This window comes from Cynoglossus semilaevis, chromosome 8, assembly GCF_000523025.1.
Source record: "Cynoglossus semilaevis isolate Cse_v1.0 chromosome 8, Cse_v1.0, whole genome shotgun sequence".
In the NCBI taxonomy this organism is placed as follows: Eukaryota; Metazoa; Chordata; class Actinopteri; order Pleuronectiformes; family Cynoglossidae; genus Cynoglossus; species Cynoglossus semilaevis.
In genome coordinates, this window is record NC_024314.1 from 19,210,374 (window position 1) to 19,232,091 (window position 21,718).

The following is a 21,718-nucleotide window of genomic DNA, read 5'->3' on the forward strand; positions in this document are numbered from 1 at the left end:
AGTATATAGTAGATTTCAACTTTTCACTATGTAGAGCCAATTGTGTGTTTCATGATTTTCCCAAAAAGGAAAACAAATTTAATTTATAAATATGATTAACATATTTTGTAAATATCCAAGAATTGTCAGACTGATTAAAAAAGTTATATTGCACCAATCCCACAAAGTCCAGAGGCTGCGGACTGAGATTTTAAAAAAATCTCTGCAGGTTAAAAAGGCTGTGGTTTAGATTAGAAATTTAAAAATAGACAGAGATCTTGACCTCACTGCAGACACACTGCACATGTCAGTATATGAATTAGTAAAGACGTGGCAGTAGAAGACAAATGATTTGGTCTCCTAGAAGTCTTCAATAAGTTTCTCAAACAAATACAAGAAGCGTTCCCTCCTGCTCATGCCGGTGAGGTCTTTCACGTCTTTCTCTGTGACACGTCTCTCCAGCCTGGCTCTCTCTTGATCCAAAACCAGTCGATCTTTGTTCACAGCGTCCCTGTCCTTCTCTATCGTAGCCTTCTCCTCCTCCATCGCCTCCCTCTCCTTCTCAAACATCACCTTCTCTCTCTCCAGCGAGGCTCGGTCTCGTTCCAGGGTGGCGGCCTCTCGATCCAGCACCGCCCTCTCCCTCTGCAGCACCAGTCGTTCCCGTTCTATGAGCTGTTTCTCCCTCTCTATGCACCGTCTCTCACTGTCCATGACGCTCCTTTCATCTTCCACATCTTGCATGATGCGATTTAAGTCCTCGGTTCCTTCCTGCACGACTTCCTCGTCATCTCCGTTTACGGAAACTTCGATTTCTACAGAGCCTGTAGGTGAGGTCACCTCCATGGTAGTTCTCTTCCTCTTGGATCTAGAGCCAGTTAAGGAGTCACCTCTGTCATAACTGTAGTGGACACCCTGGAGTGTGGTGCCGCCTTCCAGTCGTGACACAGCCTCATCCATTAGGTTAAAGTAACGCCATGAATTTGAGTACCCCGACATTCCGTCTGCAGGTTTTTTCAGCTCCTGAAGAGAAAGATCAGCTCATCAAGTCACAGCTTAAAAGACTGAGGACATTTTATGAATTCAAAGAAAATCATAAACGAATGCTACCTTGTACCTCTTCTTCATGTTTTCCCATTTTCTTGATGCTTGACGATGGGTCATCTTGTGTTGCGATGCCAACTGCCTGAGGATGCCTCTAAAAATGAGATGACATCATTTTAGTCATTTACACTGAAACAAAGCTTTCAAAGCACAGTTTAAATGAATGATAAGTATAAAGTTGCTGTACAAACAGCTATGATATTGAATACAGATTTTATACATGCCCTAGGGGAAGCACCACATATACATATATATACATATATATAAATATATATATATATAAAGTTTGTTTGAATTTGATTTGGCGATTTTTAGTTTCAGTTATTTATTATCATAAATCCTATGGAATTTCACGTTGCCACAGTTATTCAGGTTAACTTCAACTAGGATTTACGTTTAGTCATTAAAAGTCGACATTCTGGATTTGGGTATTTTCTGCATACGTCTTAGCTACTTTGGTTAGCTAAATAGCTTTATCTAAAAGCAAGTCAGTTCTGTCATTACTACTTACTTATGTACGTATAATCCGTAGAGCTGTGGTCGTTAAATTCCAATGCCCCAACACGTTTCTTTTTTGTTTTAGCCCATTTAGGCGTCCTCTCTAGGACGCGTCATGTTTCTGGGTCACATAGAGCTACGCCGTAGATGCATATAGACCGGAAGTGATAAAATCACCTCACTCTCTCCACTCAGTGGTGGGACGGACTTATCACACATTGATTCACCCGTCGTCAAAGTAGCAAAAAGCCATGAATAACATGACCGAACACAGAGATTTATTTGATTTATTTATAATTTCAGTTAAAAAAATGAAACGCAGAAACTTTCAGATGGGCATGCTCGTTTGCCTTTTAAAAGTGCATTTGTGGTTCACTACCTGTGGGGGCGGCAGTGCGCACGTTTACACTAGGATGAAGAAGAAAGCGATCGCGTCATATGTTCATCATGGCGGTAGATTTGACTCCGCGATTTAGAAGATTGAACAGCCAAACGAGAAGTTTCCGTGAAAACATACAGCACGGTAAGGAGTTTTAAATAAAACGTGAGAATATTTACATTATTGAATGTTTACACAAAAGTTGTAGATATGCGTTGTGTTTTTGAGGTTAAACGTGCGTTTAATACCAGACACGGAACATTTTCAACTTCAACTCTATTTTAAATAGTTTGTTTAGAAATGGATAAACTAAATGTTTGTGTTTTTTAAACCCATAGCATTAACATTATTAGTATTAGTTAGTAGTTAATAGTATTAACTGTATTCATGGAAATGTGTCAGCGGCATCTTCAAAACGATCAAGTTTGAAATAAATACACTTCAAATGTTTCAAATATTTTTGACATTTAGGTCGTTATGCTGGAATCCTTTAATACAATTATAAAAAAACGGAAATTGTACATATAAAAAGTGCAGTTTACTATGGCTGAAAGTTTTTGGAAAAGTTTGACATTGGATCAAAAAAGAAAGAAAGTTCTAAACAATTGTTTTTGGCTGAGAGAAAAATTGATCTTTTTCTTCAATGGTCACTTTATTTGGGACATTTTGCAAGCAAGGTGTCTAAACACAACAGGAACTTCTGTATTAAAATTGTATATTAAAAAAAATCAAAAAAACAACAAAACACATTTTTTCAGTGTGTTATAGACTGAGGCAAAAAAAATTCTCAACGCAAAAATAGCATTTAAATTCAAGATCTGAGTAATTTCAACTTTAAGTCTTACATTAGAAGAGCTATATATCTGTGTGATAACAATGTATTTTTAAACTAATGTGTATTGTTTATAGTTTATAGCTTATATGTTGAATTTTCTGCCCTCTGTGTGCTTTCTTAGTTTTCTCAGGACCCTTTGGTGCCACACAGCTATGGCACAACATCATCCATGCACTTCAGACACAGGTGGAGGTGCGCCGCTGCCGCAGACACCTCCGCGTCCACGCAGAGTGTTTCACCGGCTCAGACGCTGTGGATGCAGTGCTCAGTTATTTGATGCAGAATGTGGTGTTTTGCACCAGTGAGGTGTCTCGACTCAAGGCCACCCGGCTCTGCCAGGCCCTGATGGAGGCCAAGGTGTTTGAGCCGGTCGGCACCAAGCTGTTCCGCAGAGACAAGGAAGTGGCCTTTGAGGACAGCAGCTCCAGCCTGTACCGTTTTCTGGAATACAAAGTGGTGTCTGGATCTTCCACGAAGGAGCGCAGCAGTGTGACAGAAAACATGCCTCCAAAGGAGCTGGGGATAAAGAGGAAGAAGAGCTCCAGGTTGTTGGCAGTAATTATTATGTTCATGTTTTAATTGTAGCACTAAAACTGATGGTGTCTCTATGATATTCAACCTACAGGATGAAAGACCAGAGAACATTCTCCAATCCTCTAGCTGTGGGACCATCGGATTCAAGGGTTGAGAGGCTGCTGACGACCATCAACCTACAGCCGTATATTTCACAGGCTTCATCTGCCCCAGCCACGGCTGCCCTCCTGTCCAAAGCTGGTGAGAACAGTGATCCTTCTATTGTTGACTGCACAGATGTTATTGAATATTTTGTTTTCTGTTCCTTAACCTTATTTACTTCCTTAGTGGTGGATCAGGTTTGGAAACAGCAGACGCTGCTGCAGCTTCTGCAGATTGTGGAATTACCCGTCCTGGACTGCATCCTGTCCTCTCCTGCCCAGGTTCAGCAACCAGGCTGGAGAGTTTCTCTGAGCAGAGACCAGGACCTGGTTATCTCCAACACATGTCTGGATAGAGAGCTGCCCAACACCCTTAACCTGCCCCAGTAAGACTTGGACCACATGAGTTTGATCAATGACACTAAATGTAGTAACTAATGTGGCCACACGTGGCATGGATTTTACCTTTGCATCTCTTACAGGACCTTTACCAGAGTGTCTTTGCTGTCACTTACACCATAAGTGCTTTAGTTATAATTGATGTTATTGTTAGTATTTTACTGCTGTTATGTTATAATTGTGTATTGCTCTGTGTTGTAAAATTAAAATGTCCTGTACCTCAAATAATAGATTTATTTATATGTGTGTGCTAATAAAATCTGCCAACAAATATATAAACAGGTTGGACGACTGGCTGTCATTGGCCGCAGACCTCTTGGAGCTCTTCCCTGACCAGCTGATTGTCTTCGCTGGGGAACAACTCAACCAAGGCAGCAAGGGATGTGTGGACGATGGAAATGCAAACCAGAAGAGGCTGCTCTTTGACACAATTTCAAAATACTACAGTGAGCGGGGAAGAGCTCCTCTCCTCTCGGGGCGATACCTCGATATCCACATTGCAATTCTGAAGCTGCTTGGTGAGAGACTTAAGACAAATGAAAATGTAAAAACCAATGTAATTCGATTGCGGGTTTTACTTTTACACGCTGTCTTCTGTTCTTGTTCAGATGAAGAAAAGGTGCAGGAGGCTATCACAGCTTCTCAGCTGTGTCTACGACTGCTGGAGCCGAGTGTTAGAGATGAACTGCGGAGACTGTTGTCCTTCATGGCCACTGCAGCTCTACCAGAGTCCTGTCGTCTACAGAAACAAGTAGCCCTCCAGTCCTGTCTTGTTGCATGTGTTTCACTAGTATTTAAAAAAAAAAAACTACAAAGATAGTAGTTTAACATTTCTGCGTTTTTGCCTCATTTTTAAAACCTTGCAGATCGAAAACAGAGCCTTGGTCTGTCGCACTTTTCAAAAAGCAATTGTCCAGAACAGTGAAATGAATCGATGGCAGAGTGAATCTCTGGTCCTGTTCCTAATGGACAATCACACACAACTCTTCAAGGTGCTGTATAGTCTCATTTAAAATATGTTTCATTTTTAATACCATGATGTGAAGTGATTTTGTCTTAATTATTTCTTTTCATCATGGAAGCAGACTCCTGCCTCCCTCATTGAAGCTGTGAGGAAAACACTCAGGAGTATGAAGCAGGGAAGAGATCCTGATTCAGTCGCTAGTAAGTCAGAGCAGCAATTGATAAATAAAATAAAAAAGTTTGATGTGTCTTTCCATCAACTAACAACTCAGATGCTGTATAATTTAAGGTTTTTTAAAGATTTTCTAGGGTCTTTTAGCTATTTTCACTTTCCATCAACTAACAATTTTCTAGGGTCTTTTAGCTATTTTCACACTAACACAAGTTTATACTTTATTTTCCAACTTGTGGCTCTTATAAGCCATATTTTGAATGTAATGACTTTTCAGGTTTTTTTTATTATTTATTGTTTATCAATAGATATCTATTGTTATCTATTATCAATTTTGTTAAACTTTTTTTCTATAAATGTAGCTATAGTTGGCATTTTAGTTAGCATTAGGTCATAGTTTAACTTTAATTCAAATGTACTAAAGCAGCTGTGTCCACACTTTTTTGGCTTGAGCTCCATTCAAATGACCAGGCTAAAGTGATCTATACCTATTATATTTTTATTGCTCCTGTTATCGTCCCCTTTTAGTGTTCACCTTCTGCCAGCAAAGGACACCGCAGGACTACGAGGACCAGCGCGAGGCGACCACCCTGGAGAGCCTGAAGCAACTTCTCCAGGACATTTCCTCCAACAGCAGCATGTCAGTGAAGGAGAAGAGGAGACTGCTGAAAGAGTTTGAAAAGCACCACCCTGTGGTTTTCCTGCAGCACTTCTCCAGCACCTTCTGACGACCAAATTAGTTCTAAAGAACATCATACTTGATTCTTAAAAGTGAAGTACGAGCTTTCCTAAATCCCTAGTGTGTGTTTGGTTTAAATGGACTCACGCATCTTATGAAGAGCAATTTGCGATGCTGCAGCTTTACTGTGCCTTTTCATGGCACATTTTTCACACTTTTAATTTGTAGCAACACTGTTACATTACATTCTTAAATGCCCCTAAAATGTACTCATGATTTATTTAACCTAATGAAATCCTTTGAATTATTATTTGTTTCACTGCAGTTGTACATAAACAGGGTGCAGTTGGTTATCTGACATATAAAGTGTCCAAATAGACTAAGATTTAGCAAAGACTCTCAAACAAGATTTGCTCGTTTTAGTAGTTGTCAATTTTGCTTTGTTTTTATTACTACTATGATCTATGCTTTATGATTAAAGCATTTAGCGGTGAGCATCTTAGCATTCATGTTTTTAATGAAACTGAACAACCAGTTTGTACAGACAAGGTACTAAACTTGCACTAATCAATTTTCCCCTTCATTTTAAATAATGCCGTGCACTTTGATTGGGCATTATAATTTCCTTAAAACTTTTAATCTGGCTTTATGCTGTTGTAGAAATGTCACACTAATGTGTCTGAAGGAAGTCTAACACAAAGTGTGACTTTAGTGAAGGAATTCAAAGGGATATTTCTAAGGAAGTTACATTCAGCTCAGGTTCTTTTTAAAATTTAAATATGAAAGGGAATCCTTAACATTGATAGTGACTGCTATTTACTTGAAAAAGAAGAACACTACTGATTTAATCTGTAATGCCACTGATCATTTGCATGACCTTCAACCAATGTGCTCAAATTGTAAACTTTTGTAAGAATGCACTTTAAATTGTGAAATATGTTTAATTTCGAGTACAAATAAAGGTTTAGTGGTTCTCCACAGAGTACTCTACGTGTCAAGTTGCTGAGACTAATGTTTATTTCTGGATGCACCCGTGGATATCTTATATGTGCTGTAGCATCAATATCAATACAATCATTACTGCTGTATTCTTCGACAGGAGAGAGGCTTTATAGCCAGGCAACTTAGCTATAGATACAGTTAGATATCAAAATATCGTTGTAAAAGACATGAGAAGGAAAGAAAAATAGACGATGACGTCAGTGCACCTGATGCGTCAACAAACCCGGAAGTTGGCTGATACAGTAGCTAGCTAAGCTAACTCCTATCGTATGCTACTGGAAGACATGGAGGCTGTGTTTTGCAGCCAACACTGACAGTTCCGTTGTTGAAAGTTTACATAATATAAGAAGATACATCGAAATACATTTGAAAACCAAGGTAAGACACGCTAGGGCATCACTGTGGTAAAATATATACAACAACCTGGCTCTGTACTTGCGCATTTCTGGCTAGTTAGCTTGTTTGCTATTCCATGATCTGTTTGTGTTTAAAAAGCCTTAACGCTACACAGAGATGATGTCAGTGTTTTAAATAAAACAAAGAGATAAACATTAAGGGGGAAATTAGTAAGAATATTGTTAAGACAATGTCCTAGTGTGTAATGCATTTTTAAGCTTCAGGGCTAAAGAAAAATGCTAACTTGGCAAACAAGGTATTTCTCAATCTGACATTGCACTCAGGCTAAAAAAGAGACAAAAAAAAATCAAAATCTCAGTCAGGTGTTTCAATTTACTGCTGAAGTGACGTAACTTCATGTGAGTAGCATGTAAGACATTGAACAGTACTGACGTGGCATTATATTTATTTTAAATATAGATCAACAGTTTTGTGACAAAAAAGAAGGATGAGAGAATACCTGGTACCTTATCGAATTAAGTGGTACTAGGTTTGCTAAGTTACTGGTACACAGTAAAAAAAAAAAAAAAGTCAATCAGATGTCCAGTAGAAGATTAAAAATCTGCAAATACATTTTAAAGTGGCATTGGGCAGTTCTGATTTAAATAATTAATTTCATATTAATCAGATTGGATTCTACACATGTACAGCTTCATGTGGCAGCAAGCTTACAATGACAATTGTGCATAAAGCTCACTTGTTTAATGTTTAAACAAAGATGTTGTGCCTCTTGCAAGTAGTTGTAATGTCCAAGCCAGTGAATTGAGCATAATCTCATTTTGGCCAACTGTATAAAATACTTTATAAATAGTTGAATTGAGTTAAAATGTCAATGTAGAATTGAAATGACCTAATTGGCCTTTAATGCTACTTTCTTTGGCCAAATTACCTAATTGGCCTTTAATGCTACTTTCTTAAGTAGCATGAATGGCCACTCATTTCTCCACTTTGCTTTTGTACATTTTTGTAGTTTTCACCTAATCAGGTGTGGCTTGATTCAGCAAATACAACTATATAAAGAACACATTTTTATTCAGTTGCTATGATTTGATTGTCTTTTCTCTGTGTCAGCTAGGTTCTTTTATGACACTACCTGTTTTTTTTTTTGTTTTTTTTTTTGTTTTTTTTTACTATTTATCCATACAACTAAAGAATTAGATAAGAAGCCCTCACTGTGCAGTTTGCAAGATGAGTCATAGATGGCGTGGTGAGATTATCTGGCTGTGATCTCATGCTCTTTCATTAAACATATGGCTGAAACAATGTTTTGTGGATTTCCAGGGAGATGCTCCAGAGCAGTGAGGTGAAAGTTAATAATGCAAGGAGCTGAAATTTAAAACGCAGTCGAAGTTGTCGGTCAAACAGGGTTAACGTTTAATGGAACTGTTGATTGTGTTGTCCATGACACCGCTCACAAAATCAATGAACATACTTGGAGATTTGTGTTTTTGTAAACAAATGTAAATGAATTCTTGATTAGTATTGGTATTCCAGGAAGAAGAATAGTGAATTTCCTGCCCTGCACAGAATTTGACCACTGCATTTTACTAATCCATAATCGTTTAAACAAGTATAGACATATGTGCTTCAGAGCATGTTTTAGATGTTTTTTGTTTAAAGGTTGTGCTGTACTTAGAAAGGTGTGTTCTCCTTCCTCTGTGTCCTAAGCTGCCAGTTCAGGCCTGACCATGGAGTCCATGCTGAACAAACTAAAAAGCACTGTCACTAAAGTGACAGCAGATGTCACCAGTGCTGTAATGGGTAACCCAGTGACTCGGGAGTTTGAAGTGGGGAGGCATATTGCCAGCGGAGGTCCTGGCATGTGCTGGAGAATCTACAACGGCACCAAGAAGTCCACCAAGCAGGTGAATGTTGTTGTCCACCCCTTGTCTCCAGACCAACGTCAGCCCTTAAACAATAATGTCAATTACTTTTTGATCCAATAAAACTTGTTTCTTACAGTGTTTTTTTTATATTTGCTTTTCCAGGAAGTGGCAGTGTTTGTGTTTGATAAGAAGGTGGTTGACAAGTACCAGAGGTTTGAGAAGGAACAAATCATTGATTCACTGAAAAGAGGGGTGCAGCAGCTGACCAGACTGCGTCACCCGCGTCTACTGACCGTGCAACATCCCCTGGAGGAGTCGAGGTGAGTTGCACACAAATTCACATTCTCTCTGATCTCATGCGAGGTGCAGTGCATATTAAAAATGTAACTATTTTTATTTGTCTGATTTATATTATTTCTAATATATTGAGTTTCCTTCTTGTGTGTTTCCTTCAGAGACTGTCTGGCCTTCTGTACAGAGCCAGTGTTTGCAAGTCTGTCCAATGTTCTTGGTCAGTGGGACAACTTGCCCAGTCCTGTACCCAATGACATCAAGGATTACAAACTGTATGATGTTGAGACCAAGTATGGTCTGTTACAGGTAAGAGCTTGATCTTCTGTTTTAAAGTTACAGCTATTGAAATGTTTGTTTGTTTGGTCTTAAGGGTTTTTTTTGTTTGTTTTTTGTTTTTAATTCCAGCAGAACTCAATGGAACATAGGTTGACATTTAAATTTCATATAAAATATTTCACTAAATTTTTTTATTGAAGTTTTTTTTTCTGTTCTAAAAAGGACAATCAATTAATAAAGTCATTACCACTCAGTAGAAAACAATGTTAAGCCTCATATAAAGCAGGTTTAGTCCAACTCTCTGTGTTTGAGGCCATGATGATGCCCATGAAGAGTCTCACCCCTGCAGTGTTTGAGTCAGTCCCTGGCTTAGTCCCTGGTCCCTATTCTTCCAGTGAGTGTCCAGTCCAAATACTCACTGTTCCACTCAAGAGATCAGTTCTGTCTCAAATGTTTACATTCAGTCTAAAATCAAGTCTCCAGAGTTCGTCTCAGGTCACTGAGGTCAACCAAGTTGAGCATCTAAGGTCCAGAGTCTGCAAAACAATATACTCCCATTAAATCTCTGGTTGTTGTACTGTCACAAGTTTTGCTTTGTGGCTTTGTCACTTTAAATGCAGGCTATAGGTTATTTTCTTTACAGGTCCATTATATGATCATGTTGCTTTTAGCTTTTAGAGCCAGCTAAACCAGTTTGAATGCACATCATACCTTTTTAACCTGTTGGGTTTTATTTCCCTAGTGTAAGCATTTCTTTTTTTCAGCAGTCGATCAATCCAGGATTCTTCAATGGTTTAGCCATTATTTTGATCATCTTCTTGCTGGAGCCCATGCAGTGTCATTCATTAAGGCCATTCTTTATTTAACTCCTCAGTCTCACTCTTTTTTCTCATCAGATCTCTGAGGGTTTGGCCTTTCTTCACAGTGGTGTGAAGATGGTCCATGGAAACCTGTGTCCACAAAACATCATTATTAACAAAAGCGGAGCCTGGAAGATCATGGGCTTTGACTTCAGCATCTCCTCCACAAACCCCTCTGATGCTGAAGTGTGTTGATGTTTTTTTTTTATTTTTCTCAATCAAACCTTCCAAGGAAAGCTTACCCCTTTTAAGTAACTATTAGCATTGACTTTGTGCTTTTTTTCTCTCTCTCTTCTCCCGTAGCCTAAGTACACATGTAAAGAATGGGAGCCTAACCTGCCTCCACTCTGCCTCCCCAACCCTGAATACCTGGCCCCTGAGTACATTCTTTCGGTCAGCTGTGACTCGGCCTCCGACATGTACTCACTGGGTGTAATATTCCATGCCATCTTTAATGAGGGCAAGCCTGTTTTCCAAGTTAACAAACACGATATATTTAAGAGCTTCAGCAGGCAGCTGGACCAGGTAAAGAGATGACTGACAGTGAAGGATAAAAACTGAAAGGAAGCTAAAGCTAACCCAGTCACATTGCTAATCTAAGATGAAAAGTTTTGCCGTTACCAGTCATTGAGTCCAACATGTCTTTATAATTTGCATTTTGTTTCCTTTTTTCTATTTTAAAGCTGAGCAGCATGAGTCCAACTGTGTTGAACAAAATCCCAGAGGAGGTGAGAGAACATGTCAAAATGCTGCTCAGCGTCACCCCTAATGTGCGCCCTGATGCAGACCAGATGACCAAGGTTTGTTACATCGTTTGCATGAACAAGTCCAGAATATTACTGTGTGACAGAAAGGTTCATTTCATACTCTTCTGTTTTCCTCTTCTCTACAGATACCATTTTTTGATGACGTCGGTGCGGTGACTCTTCAGTATTTTGACTCCCTTTTCCAGAGGGACAACTTACAGAAGTCTCAGTTCTTTAAAGGCCTGCCCAAAGTGTTGCCCAAACTGCCCAAGGTGAGATTGACACATGTCCAGTAGGTAGAGATGGTCACCATTAAACCTTTAGGAGTGACTCTAGAAGAGCAAGAGGGTTTTAGTTTTAGAAGTTTATGAAATGTAGAAAATATTTAGTATAAATAAGTATAAAAAAGATAAGAGATATTCAAAATTAGAAATTATTAAAGCACCAATTTTAAAGGTACAACTTCTTCTTATTGATTATCAATATTCTAGTCTTATTACCTGATGTTGTTATTCCTCGTTCTCCACAGAGAGTGGTGGTTTACCGAATCCTGCCAGCGTTGACCTCTGAGTTCATCAACCCTGACATGGTTCCCTTTGTGTTGCCTAACGTGCTGCTGATCGCAGAGGAGTGCACCAAGGACGAGTACGTTCGTCTCATAATGCCTGACCTCACACCGGTTTTCAAGCAGCAGGAGCCAGTACAGGTAGAGACACACTGTCATCACCGGGCAGTACGGTGTAACTACTACTAGGGTCAGCTGGTATGCTTAATTCAGTTGATTTACTACTGTACATCAATAAGGACTTTCTTCCTCTGTATTTTTCTCCTTGTGCCTCCTCAGGCCAGTAACATGGTAAGTGGCCCCTGATGTCTTTTCACAGGCTTCAGTTTCATCAGCTCTGTTTGTGCGTGTTGTGTTGTTGTCGAAGAGCTCAAAGCCATTGAAACCGTGCTACTCGTCACCCATTACCTTTCGTTGTCCGCTCATCTCAGGACCGGGTGGTTCTCCTGCTTTTGTTGTTCCTGACTGCGTCTCTCTTTGTTGTGCAGATCCTGCTGATCTTCCTGCAGAAGATGGACCTGCTGCTGACCAAAACACCAGCAGAGGACATCAAGAACAGTGTGCTGCCCATGGTCTATAGAGCCCTCGAAGCTCCTTCGGTACAGATCCAGGTACAGGAGTTTAAAATGGGTTTTGCTTGGTCTCACCCTATGCCGGTGGGTTCCCTAACGTTTTCTGCACCACCTAAATTTTGTACATGGGACTTTCGTCCCCAAAGGAGGTCCCGTGCCACGGAACCACAGCCCTATGCATTATAAACCACAGAAAAGGTGACCATTAGATGTCGCCAGAACTATCTAATTAAAAACTGAATGAACAAGCAGGAGAGAAGAAAAACCCCTTTGTATGTATTTTTCTAATTTAATGTGCATTCATACAGGAGCTGTGTCTGAACATCATCCCAACTTTTGCCAACCTGATTGATTATCCATCCATGAAGAACTCGCTCATCCCCAAAGTCAAATCAGCTTGTCTGCAGACGTCCTCATTAGCGGTGAGTGTTTAGTTACTTACTGTTCTGCGTTCACAAAAAATACTAATAACTTTTGCCATAAGAACCGTTGTGTTTGCCTTTTCAGTTAGTCTGTTCTGTGTTTTGTAAATAGGTGCGAGTGAACTCCCTGGTGTGCCTGGGAAAGATTTTGGAATATCTGGACAAATGGTATGTCCTTGACGAGATCCTGCCCTTCCTGCAGCAGATCCCTTCGAAGGAACCAGCAGTGCTCATGGGTATTTTAGGTAACAGATTTGAACAGCTGTCTATAAATCCTGTAAGTAAAACCATCAAGACTATACTAGTTGTTCTTTTAAACCGCTGGTAATCTTTGTTCAGGAATCTACAAATGTACCTTCAGCCACAAAAAGCTGGGGATAACCAAAGAAAACCTCGCCTCCAAGAGCCTGCCGCATTTAATCTCACTGAGTATAGACAACAACCTCAACCTGAATCAGGTACTACACATCCTGTGTGTGTATTTGGAAAAAAACTGGAAACTGTGTTTTTTCATTGTTTAAACGTCTTCCATTTAAGTTTAACTCCTTCATGGTGGTGATACGGGAAATGCTGACACGCATGGAGTCTGAACACAAGACCAAGCTGGAGCAGCTGCACATCATGCAGGAGCAGCAGAGGTACGAAGTGTTTCGTTCCGTCACTGTGATTTTATTTCAAAATAAAAAAAAAAATCTTTTTATCATTTATATGAATGTGCTGTAATGTCTGGGGTGATTTAATTACATTTTTATTTATTTATTTATTTCTCACACAATGCCAAATTACTTTACAGAAGTATGAATATTTCAAACCCAGCCAATCAGTCAGAGGAAACCAAGAGTCCACCGACCTCCAGCAACCAGGTAGTTAATCACACAAAATAGAAACACTGCTGTATACATTTGTGTGTGCGTGTATATGTATATATGTGTATATACGTATACTGTATATATATATGTATGTGTAACTATGTATATATGTATGTATATATATATGTATGTGTAACTATGTATATATGTATGTATATATATATATCTGTATATGTATATGTTTATATATGTGTATATTCCTGATACTGAAGTCATTTAAGTTTCCCTTTTCTCTTGGAGAAGATCGAAGACATTTTCGGCAGCTCGGGTGTGAATGGAAAAGAGAATGGTTCTGCAACGACAGCATCCCAGCCTAATAGAGTAGGGAAATACATAAATAGTAAATAGTCATTTAGCACAAATTTTCTTTGTCTTATCTGGTTTTTATGTTTTCCTACCACCAGATGTCTCTTACGTTGGAGGAGAAGCAGCGACTGGCTAAGGAGCAGGAACAAGCAGCCAAACTGAGGAAGCAGCAGCCATTGGCGCCAGAGTCTGTCAAACCTGCTGCCAACAATAATTCCCAGGTACAGACGACATGCACCACTGCACACAAACAACTCTGTCACGCTGATGGACCTGATAAGGTTTTAGAGGTTTAAACAGGTTAAAGGAGGATAAAATAACATTTCCAAATAGCAGTGTTGTATTAAACGTGACTAGTACTAGTAAAAAAAAGTTTACTTTGTTTATTGTTGCAGACTAAGGATTTGACCAGTAGTCTTCTCAACAACATGACATCACTGAACAACCTTTCGTTGGCCAACACACCACGGCCAACACCAGTGCAGGGCTCCACCATGCCTCACTTCATCTCCTCTGGCCCCATGGCTGCTCCTGTCTCCAACGGCTTCAACCCCAACATGGGCTTTCAGGCAGGTGTTATGGGTATGGGTATGCGACCCACGACCCCCGGCCTTTATGGCGGCATGGCCTCCACTACTAGTACTCCAAACTTTGGTGCTCTGTCGCAGACAAACAAAGCCCCCAACATGTCAGTCCTGGACAGTCTGTTCACATCCAGCAAACCCAAAGTCACACTCAACCAATTGGGCCCCACGGCTACAACCCCAGGGACCAACTCAACTTGGGGCAATCAGTTCACTCCAGCCCAGAATGCTCAGACTCAGATGCAGGCTGTCCCTGCAGGAATGGGAGGAATGGTGACTGGCTTTGGGATGCAAGCCAACCCTTTCTTCAGTCCACAGAACTTTTCCCAACCTGTACCCACCCCTAATATGAACCAAAGTGGAATGAAACAAAGTGGGTCAGTCAACAATGACCTGAAAGACTTATTTGGCTAAATCTAAGAATGGCAGATTTCACATAGAGAATATTATTTTATGTATCTTGGACAAAGAGAGTCTTGAATTCTAAAAAACAAAACAAAAAACACTGATTGAATGTGAAGAAATGAAAAAAACATTTTTTTAAATCTAAACTTGAATCTTGCTCAGATTTTGCTGGTAAATTAACCCTCACTTATATTTCCATCCGTAGCTATTGAGGACTGAACATTTGTAGGGCCGAAGGGAAACTTCTTCTATACTGATATCGTCAAATGCTGGGGGTTTTCTTACGATTTTGTACTTGATTTTCTGGGAAGTCCATGTGTCGTAGGTAAGGTGAAGAATACCAGCTTGGTTCTAACTTTAAGAAGGTTTTTTGCGTTTATATGAGGAAAAGATTGAACTGGATGAGCTTCGCTGCATTAACCGACCAAAAGTCACACTGCCATCCCCACCTTCAGCCAACTGCACATCTTTTCTGTCCACAGACAGAACGTCAGAGCCCAGTGAAGACGACTCACCATTGTAGCACTAAACAGTAGATCTCAGAGGGAGTTGTGTGAAACATAGCTGTTCGTGAAAAAATAGCTAACAGCTAGGAATGGCGAAAGGAATCCTCATTAGTTTGTCATTGGTCATCAGGAAAGCCTGTTTTAATGAATCTATGACAGGTAAGTTGGAATAAGAGAAAATCTAACCCATTTCCTACCAACATCATGCATGGTTTTATCGGTACATGTGAGAGGAGTGGAATGATTGGAATCGCTGTGCAGCGCTATCTTTAGCCTTTGACCAGTTGGACCAGTCAAACGTGGCTTTTCTTGAACCTCTTCACTAAATCTATGTGCAAGAAATATCTTTTCTTTCACACATCGATAAGGGTCAGCTGTTTTATTTCCATATTTGGGGTTTAAGTCTTACAAACAATAAATAGCCACATGAGCAATGAACACGTTTTTTTTTTTTTTTTTTTTTAGGTAGAATGTGATGTTCGTAGGTCTCAAAGCTTTGTCTTTTTAATCCTGTTGAGAAAGCAGGTATGGGGAAGTTTAACCTCTAAAAGTTTTGTTCATCACAGAGTTCTGTTTGTAGGCAAAAACATGAACATTTTCTTCGTTTAGTTCCTTGTGGTCTTGATATACAACCAGGAAATAGATAAATTGTTTAATTCCTAATGTGCTCAAACTATTGTTACAAGTGCACTGGAGATGAGCAGGTGGGGTTTTTTTTTTTTTTCTTTTTAGCTTACGGACAGTATTAATTAACAAGTAACTCTAACCCTGAGGAGCAGGGCTGTACGTTTTAGCCAAAAAATTGTGGTTTGCTTTGGGTGTGATGCCTTAAATCAGAACGTGTGTAAAAGGAATTATCACTCATCTGTTACTGGAGTACTAATATTTTATCAGCTAACTTTTTTTGACGAGTTACTGAATAGTGATTCCCTTCTTAGTGACCAATGATCTCTAGTTTACACATCTACCTGATTGTGCTCAAAAGTAAGTTTAGAAATCATTTAATATTCCTTTTCTGTTTGTACAGTATATGAAGATGATCACACTTATTTTATTTGGTTCCTGCACTTTTTATCTATCAAGGGACCAGTGCTGACGACCTGTGGTAAAGTGTAAATATAAAGATGGTTATTTAAAATCTACTGGTCTTTCTGTGAGGGTGGTAATTGTCAAAGAGGCCTTATATGAATAGTGTGCAATAATCCTTGGTTTTTGGAGGTGGTATCTGTTAGCTCCATTAGCTTCATTTTATGTGTACTTATCCAAAACACAACACTGTTGGTTTTTTAATTGTTAAAACAGCTTAACAGCTTGAATCTGCACTCATCCCTGAGATTAAAATACGAATAAAGACAATAGCGACGTTCTCATGATTTGGATTCACCTTTGCTTGCTATTTGTGCTGGATTTGAACCACTTCATCGGATTTCCATGTACTAGAAATTCTATCAGCAGCAGGAAGCAGCTCTGCTTTTGTTAACTGTTATATTGGGTGTGTTTAGGTTTAGTTTGTCTTTTTGTCCTGACTATTGAAATATTGGTGTCTCGATCTGTTCAATGTGGAAGTCACAATGTGTGACATTTTTCTTTTTCTAATGAAGAAGGTGATGTGAGATTAGGATATTTAATCCTGAAAGTGGATATAAAAAAAAAAAAAACAGAAAAACAACTATTCTTCTACAAGTCCATTTGTAGTCCACTACTGCTGTCACATATGGTTTGTGTGGCTTGTGTTGTATGTGCTAAAGTTCTGGTCTCTGAGGTGGTGAAATCTGTACGTATAAAGAAATCTCCACAATCTGAGGCTTCTAACGTTTGGTCATTCTAGGTCCATTTTGGTAAACAAGGCTATGCATGGATGGTCTTTAGGGAACTTCGTCGTCAGCATGTTCTACTTTTTCGACTTCTGCAAAATACTAATTTAAATAATTATAATAACGTTTTCTGGCTAAGCTTTGGCTGTTATTTATTGTTGCACTAACTTTAGGTTTTGGCTCCAGGATATGTCTCTTTTTTAAAACAGTTTTATAACCTTGATGTTTTTCTGATTTGACATTATTTTGATACTTTTAGACCCTTCTGGTCCAACTTTAAGTTTAATATTGACCGTTCGGTTTCCCATTTTAGAGACATATCTGTATACCATTTCCTTTGCTACAATTGTTGCTTATTTTTAACAACAAATAAAACAAAAATGTATTTTAGGTTACTGTATTTGCTAATACCAAGCTTTCACAAATATTACATTTTTACGTTTACGATTTCAGGTGGGAAGATGACCTATCGACTGCTTATGTTCCATAATCAGCATACATGGTCTTAAACTGCAGTACGCAGTATGACACAGCACGCAATTTCGCAGAAGTCTTAGCCTTGTGTCCAGGAAATGGACATAAACAGTATAAAAAACAATAAATGGCGGCACGTTACGAGCAACTCAGACATAGACGTCTATGAGTCCCCTTCTTTTATTTGAATTTATTCAGTGAATTCGCTCATCAGTTTCTGAATGGATGAGCGAATTCACTGAATCAGTTGAAGAACCGTTTTTCAAGCTCCAAGAAGAAGTCCAGTTCCTTAGAACTAAACTCTTTGGATAACATGACCTCGATGGATAAGAATCTTCGCAGAAACCATGACAATGGCATAGTAAGATCAGCACGCACTATCAGTCAACTAACACCACATCCTTCTGTTCATTGGGCCTTCCTAGAAACCCAATTGTAACTCTAGCCTTATTTACAATCGTGCACACACCCGCTGTCAGTACACATGAGCTGCTGTGGCTCTGAGAAGTTGTCTGGATAAAGTCAACTCATGTTGCACTTGGAAAGAACAAGAACTTTCTTTCTATAAGGATAGGCTGCAGCAGACACAGTCCATTCTACCACTGGAAAAGAAGGATTTTCATCCAGAAGGTGAGGCCGTAGCCTTCGTGGTTTAATCTATCATAAATTGTGCTGTAGACTTTTATTTAAACAATAAATACAGTCTGGTTTACTTCCAAAATGTATATTTTCAGAATTTCTTGTTCAAATATTTATTCATATCTGACTTTATGTTCATGTGAATGTCAATATACATTTAACTGCAAATACATTTAACTTACGGGGCAGTGGTGGCTTAGTGGTTAAGGAAGCAGACTTGGGTCTGGAAGGTTTGAGTCCACCAGCTGCCAAGTTACCACTGAGGTGCTCTGAGCAAGGCACCGTCCCACACACTGCTCCCTGGGTGCTCAAAAAGCTGCCCACTGTTCACTTTGGGTGATGGGTGCCCTCCTGTGTCAAACTGAGGTATCCTACATCAATGAAATACTCACCCTATATAAAGTACATATGCGACGCATGACATGCTGGTATCTTAGATTTCCCAACCGTACATACTGTACATGATTGTTTTGTTTTTTAATGTATTATCGTGCATGTATGTGTGGCAAAATGTCCTAGATATACTTTCTCGTGGTCACGAGAAAGTATCTCGTGCGCACGAGTTACGCCCCCCCCTCCATGTCACTTTTTTAAAAAAAAAGACAAGTTACAACTATGTTAAACTTAAGCGCTAAGCCACCGCTGCCCAGTTAGCAGCATCCTCATAACATCCTGCTTGTCTTTTAATGCAGAACGCTCCTTAATTTCCCTTTGGAATCAACAAAGTACCAATCTGTCACAGGTATGGAAAGAACCCAACAGCAGCACCACCAAGTCAGGATTGACTCAGTCTTTATTAGAAGCAAACAGAGCACTTCAGCTAGCAAATGAGGCAGGATCTGGAATCAACAGACAGGGTTACCGAAGCTTAGACAAGGAGATGTCCTAGGAAGGTCAGGTCTGGATCAAATAACAGGTTCTGGGAAGTGTTCATGAAGCGAAGACTGGCACTCCCTGGCAAGAGTCAAGGGAGTGCAGCTGAATACAACCCCTGGCAAAAATTATGGAATCACCAGTCTCGGAGGATGTTCATTCAGTTGTTTAATTTTGTAGATAAAAAGCAGGTCGCAGACATGACACAAAACTAAAGTCATTTCAAATGGCAACTTTCTGGCTTTAAGAAACACTAAAGGAAATTCAGAAAAAAAGATGTCGTAGTCATGTGTAACATATAGTTACTTTTTTAGACCAAGCAGAAGGAAAAAAAAATATGCAATCACTCAATTCTGTAGAAAAAAAATGAAGGAATCATGAGAGAAAAAAAAAAACAATGACAAAAGAACACTTCAACACACCATTAGTATTTTGTTGCACTGTAGCAGTTGAAGGATGACTGAGGCGCAGGTGCTCTACACGTCTTTATTAGTCCGTGACAACAGCAACAGAGAGTGAACGTGGCGCTGAGCGCCAAACTCTATGGGCACTTAACACGCCCCTTTATCCATAACCCTACTGAGTGAGAGGTATGCCCCTCAGTGCCCGCCACAGCAAACATTTTTTGCCAGGGGTTGTATATAGGTAGCAGTGGTTGAGCAGATTAAAGGAACAAAGGCAAGAGTTGAACATATTCAAGGGACAGACAGTTTTGAAGGCTTCATCAACTCATTAGAGAGCCGCTCGCCGCCTCATTTGGGAGTTATTGTTCTAAAGAACGAAAAGGTAACCCCTCCCTCCATCGTCTGATAACTGCTGGGATTGTCTCTAGATTAGAGGTCCCAAATAGATGTGTTAGAAAGTGAATGGTTCCTTGGTTAAACATGACTTTATATTCTTTGTCAGTTACCATTTCACTCATTTGAATACAACAACTGAGATACTGAGCTAAAATTTGGTTTTTATCTTTTGCAGAATGCGTGATTAACTTCCCAGGCTGCCCTGCAACTATTCTGCTCAAGCTTGCCTTCATGTGTCTCACAATGCTATGCCTTTATTTATTTTTTTATGTTACTTACAACAAGCCCAGCTACAAAGGAGTCACGTTGTGGTCTTACCAGGAGAAAGCCAACCACTCCTGTCAGTGCACACAGGACAAAGTCCAGCAGCCACCTCCAGCCGAAATACAGGTAGAATCCAAAGAGGATGTCATAGTGCTAATCTGGATGTGGCCCTTTGGACAGAGACATCCTCTCAACTGTAATTCTTACAACATCACAGGGTGCACGCTTACAATTGATAAGTCGCTTTATGAAAAGGCCGATGGTGTCATTTTTCACCACAGAGATATTCATCCTGGTACTATGCCAACAGAGCCACGCCCCTGGTTTCAAAAATGGATCTGGTTTAACATGGAGTCACCCGTGTACTCAGGTGTATTACCAAGTCTTGATAATGTATTCAACTTGACCATGAGTTATCGACTTGATTCGACCATCTTAATACCTTACGGTACTCTGGAACTACTGCAATCCAAAAGAGAGTCTTTAGAACTGCCGGCAAAGAACAAGCTGCTCTGTTGGATCGTTAGTCACTGGGAACAACGTTTAGAGAGAGTACGGTACTTTCAAGAACTGAAAAAATATATCAACGTATCACTTTATGGAAACGCTTTTGGGAACGCCGTGGGAGACGATGAGTACAAGGACATTGTATCCAGTTGTAAATTTTATCTGGCATTTGAAAACTCTGTTTGCAAAGACTATATTTCGGAGAAATTATTTCTCCCTTTGGAATTAGGGACTGTACCTGTAGTTCTGGGGCCTCCGAGGAAAAACTATGAACGTGTGGTTCCTCCTGACTCATTCATTCACGTGGATGACTTTTCCTCTCCAAAACAACTGGTAGAGAGGCTGCTTTACCTTGACCAAAATAATGAGGAATACCTGAAATTGTTAGAATGGAAGAACTGGTTTAAAGTGATACATCATAAATTTGGTCATGAGGCTGCCTGCAAAACCTGTAGATACCTGCAGATAAACAGAGGCTACCAGGTTTTTCATAATCTTAATAAGTGGTACTGGGACTAACAAATTTGCCGCCTCCATGAGAAAAAGGTAATGCTTTCCTTTTTGTTTGTTTATTTGTCTTTAAATCTATTGATTAAATCACTTGGGTATGATCACCAATACATTTGATTTAAAACACTATTCTAATAAGCTGATTGTGTGTTGAATTGAACAGAAGAATTCAATTATAATCGGTGCAATTTCCCTCTAATAGCTCAGTGTCACCCGGGAAGGGGAATCGCCCCCATTTAGGGAACTACTGGTTTGTAAGAAGAAAAAAAATAGTAAAATATGTAGGGATGTCTGATAATAACCTTTTGCTGATATCCGATGTGCCGACATTGTCCAAACACTTCATTTCCGATTCTGATATCAACCGATACCCATAATGCAGCTGTTTGTCCCCTAAACGGACGTAAACGTCTCAGGACCCTACAAGCGATTCCAGCATATTTGACAAAACCAAGGTATTGCGTTATCAGGTTTTCATGATTGGAAGTAAAATCAATAACGATTCTTACAGATATTACATATAATA

The 21,718-nt window shown here is 39.6% G+C and overlaps 4 protein-coding genes across 6 annotated transcripts; 3 read left to right on the forward strand and 1 right to left on the reverse strand.

Moving 5' to 3' along the window:
• Positions 1-6: 6 nt before the first annotated feature.
• On the reverse strand, positions 7-1,736 carry LOC103382669 (calcium-binding and coiled-coil domain-containing protein 2). Of its 2 annotated transcripts, none has more exons than XM_008315529.2 (3): positions 1,595-1,736; positions 1,097-1,177; positions 7-1,002 (listed from the first exon to the last, which is right to left on the reverse strand). In XM_008315529.2, the coding sequence occupies exons 2-3, from the start codon at positions 1,115-1,117 to the stop codon at positions 340-342; spliced, it is 684 nt and encodes a 227-aa protein (XP_008313751.1). In that variant the 5' UTR covers positions 1,118-1,177; positions 1,595-1,736; the 3' UTR covers positions 7-339. The 2 variants fall into 2 exon arrangements, with proteins under 2 accessions (XP_008313751.1, XP_008313750.1); XM_008315528.2 differs by having other exon boundaries at positions 1,090-1,177; positions 1,595-1,735.
• Positions 1,737-1,892: 156 nt separating this feature from the next.
• Positions 1,893-7,045, forward strand: depdc4 (DEP domain containing 4). The gene is made up of 9 exons (XM_008315530.3): positions 1,893-2,104; positions 2,917-3,340; positions 3,421-3,569; positions 3,657-3,855; positions 4,151-4,386; positions 4,477-4,619; positions 4,735-4,860; positions 4,954-5,032; positions 5,532-7,045. Exons 1-9 carry the CDS (start codon positions 2,020-2,022, stop codon positions 5,729-5,731), a joined length of 1,641 nt encoding a protein of 546 aa, XP_008313752.2. The 5' UTR covers positions 1,893-2,019; the 3' UTR covers positions 5,732-7,045.
• scyl2 (SCY1 like pseudokinase 2) lies at positions 6,913-17,109 on the forward strand. Of its 2 annotated transcripts, XM_017034738.2 has the most exons (18): positions 6,913-7,062; positions 8,749-8,945; positions 9,069-9,226; positions 9,362-9,506; positions 10,373-10,522; positions 10,640-10,861; positions 11,020-11,136; positions 11,229-11,354; positions 11,612-11,788; positions 12,136-12,258; positions 12,528-12,641; positions 12,754-12,886; positions 12,981-13,099; positions 13,179-13,279; positions 13,435-13,504; positions 13,754-13,831; positions 13,915-14,037; positions 14,212-17,109. In XM_017034738.2, the coding sequence occupies exons 2-18, from the start codon at positions 8,769-8,771 to the stop codon at positions 14,812-14,814; spliced, it is 2,736 nt and encodes a 911-aa protein (XP_016890227.1). In that variant the 5' UTR covers positions 6,913-7,062; positions 8,749-8,768; the 3' UTR covers positions 14,815-17,109. The 2 variants fall into 2 exon arrangements, with proteins under 2 accessions (XP_016890227.1, XP_024913307.1); XM_025057539.1 differs by lacking the exon at positions 10,373-10,522.
• Positions 17,110-18,893: 1,784 nt separating this feature from the next.
• Positions 18,894-21,279, forward strand: LOC103382673 (alpha-(1,3)-fucosyltransferase 9-like). The gene has a single exon (XM_008315535.3). It carries the CDS (start codon positions 20,143-20,145, stop codon positions 21,199-21,201), a length of 1,059 nt encoding a protein of 352 aa, XP_008313757.1. The 5' UTR covers positions 18,894-20,142; the 3' UTR covers positions 21,202-21,279.
• Positions 21,280-21,718: the final 439 nt, after the last annotated feature.

Bases quoted from the DNA above. Each gene is read 5' to 3' on its own strand.
- depdc4 (XM_008315530.3), top strand. From the start codon at position 2,020: ATGTTCATCATGGCGGTAGATTTGACTCCGCGATTTAGAAGATTGAAC. The intron at 4,387-4,476 runs GTGAGAGACTTA...GTTCTTGTTCAG, and splicing joins TGCAATTCTGAAGCTGCTTG to ATGAAGAAAAGGTGCAGGAG. The intron at 5,033-5,531 runs GTAAGTCAGAGC...GTCCCCTTTTAG, and splicing joins AGATCCTGATTCAGTCGCTA to TGTTCACCTTCTGCCAGCAA.
- LOC103382669 (XM_008315528.2), bottom strand. From the start codon at position 1,143: ATGACCCATCGTCAAGCATCAAGAAAATGGGAAAACATGAAGAAGAGG. The intron at 1,003-1,089 runs GTAGCATTCGTT...CTTTCTCTTCAG, and splicing joins ACATGAAGAAGAGGTACAAG to GAGCTGAAAAAACCTGCAGA.
- scyl2 (XM_017034738.2), top strand. From the start codon at position 8,769: ATGGAGTCCATGCTGAACAAACTAAAAAGCACTGTCACTAAAGTGACA. The intron at 9,507-10,372 runs GTAAGAGCTTGA...TTTTCTCATCAG, and splicing joins CCAAGTATGGTCTGTTACAG to ATCTCTGAGGGTTTGGCCTT. The intron at 12,887-12,980 runs GTAACAGATTTG...ATCTTTGTTCAG, and splicing joins AGTGCTCATGGGTATTTTAG to GAATCTACAAATGTACCTTC.
- LOC103382673 (XM_008315535.3), top strand. From the start codon at position 20,143: ATGTGTCTCACAATGCTATGCCTTTATTTATTTTTTTATGTTACTTAC.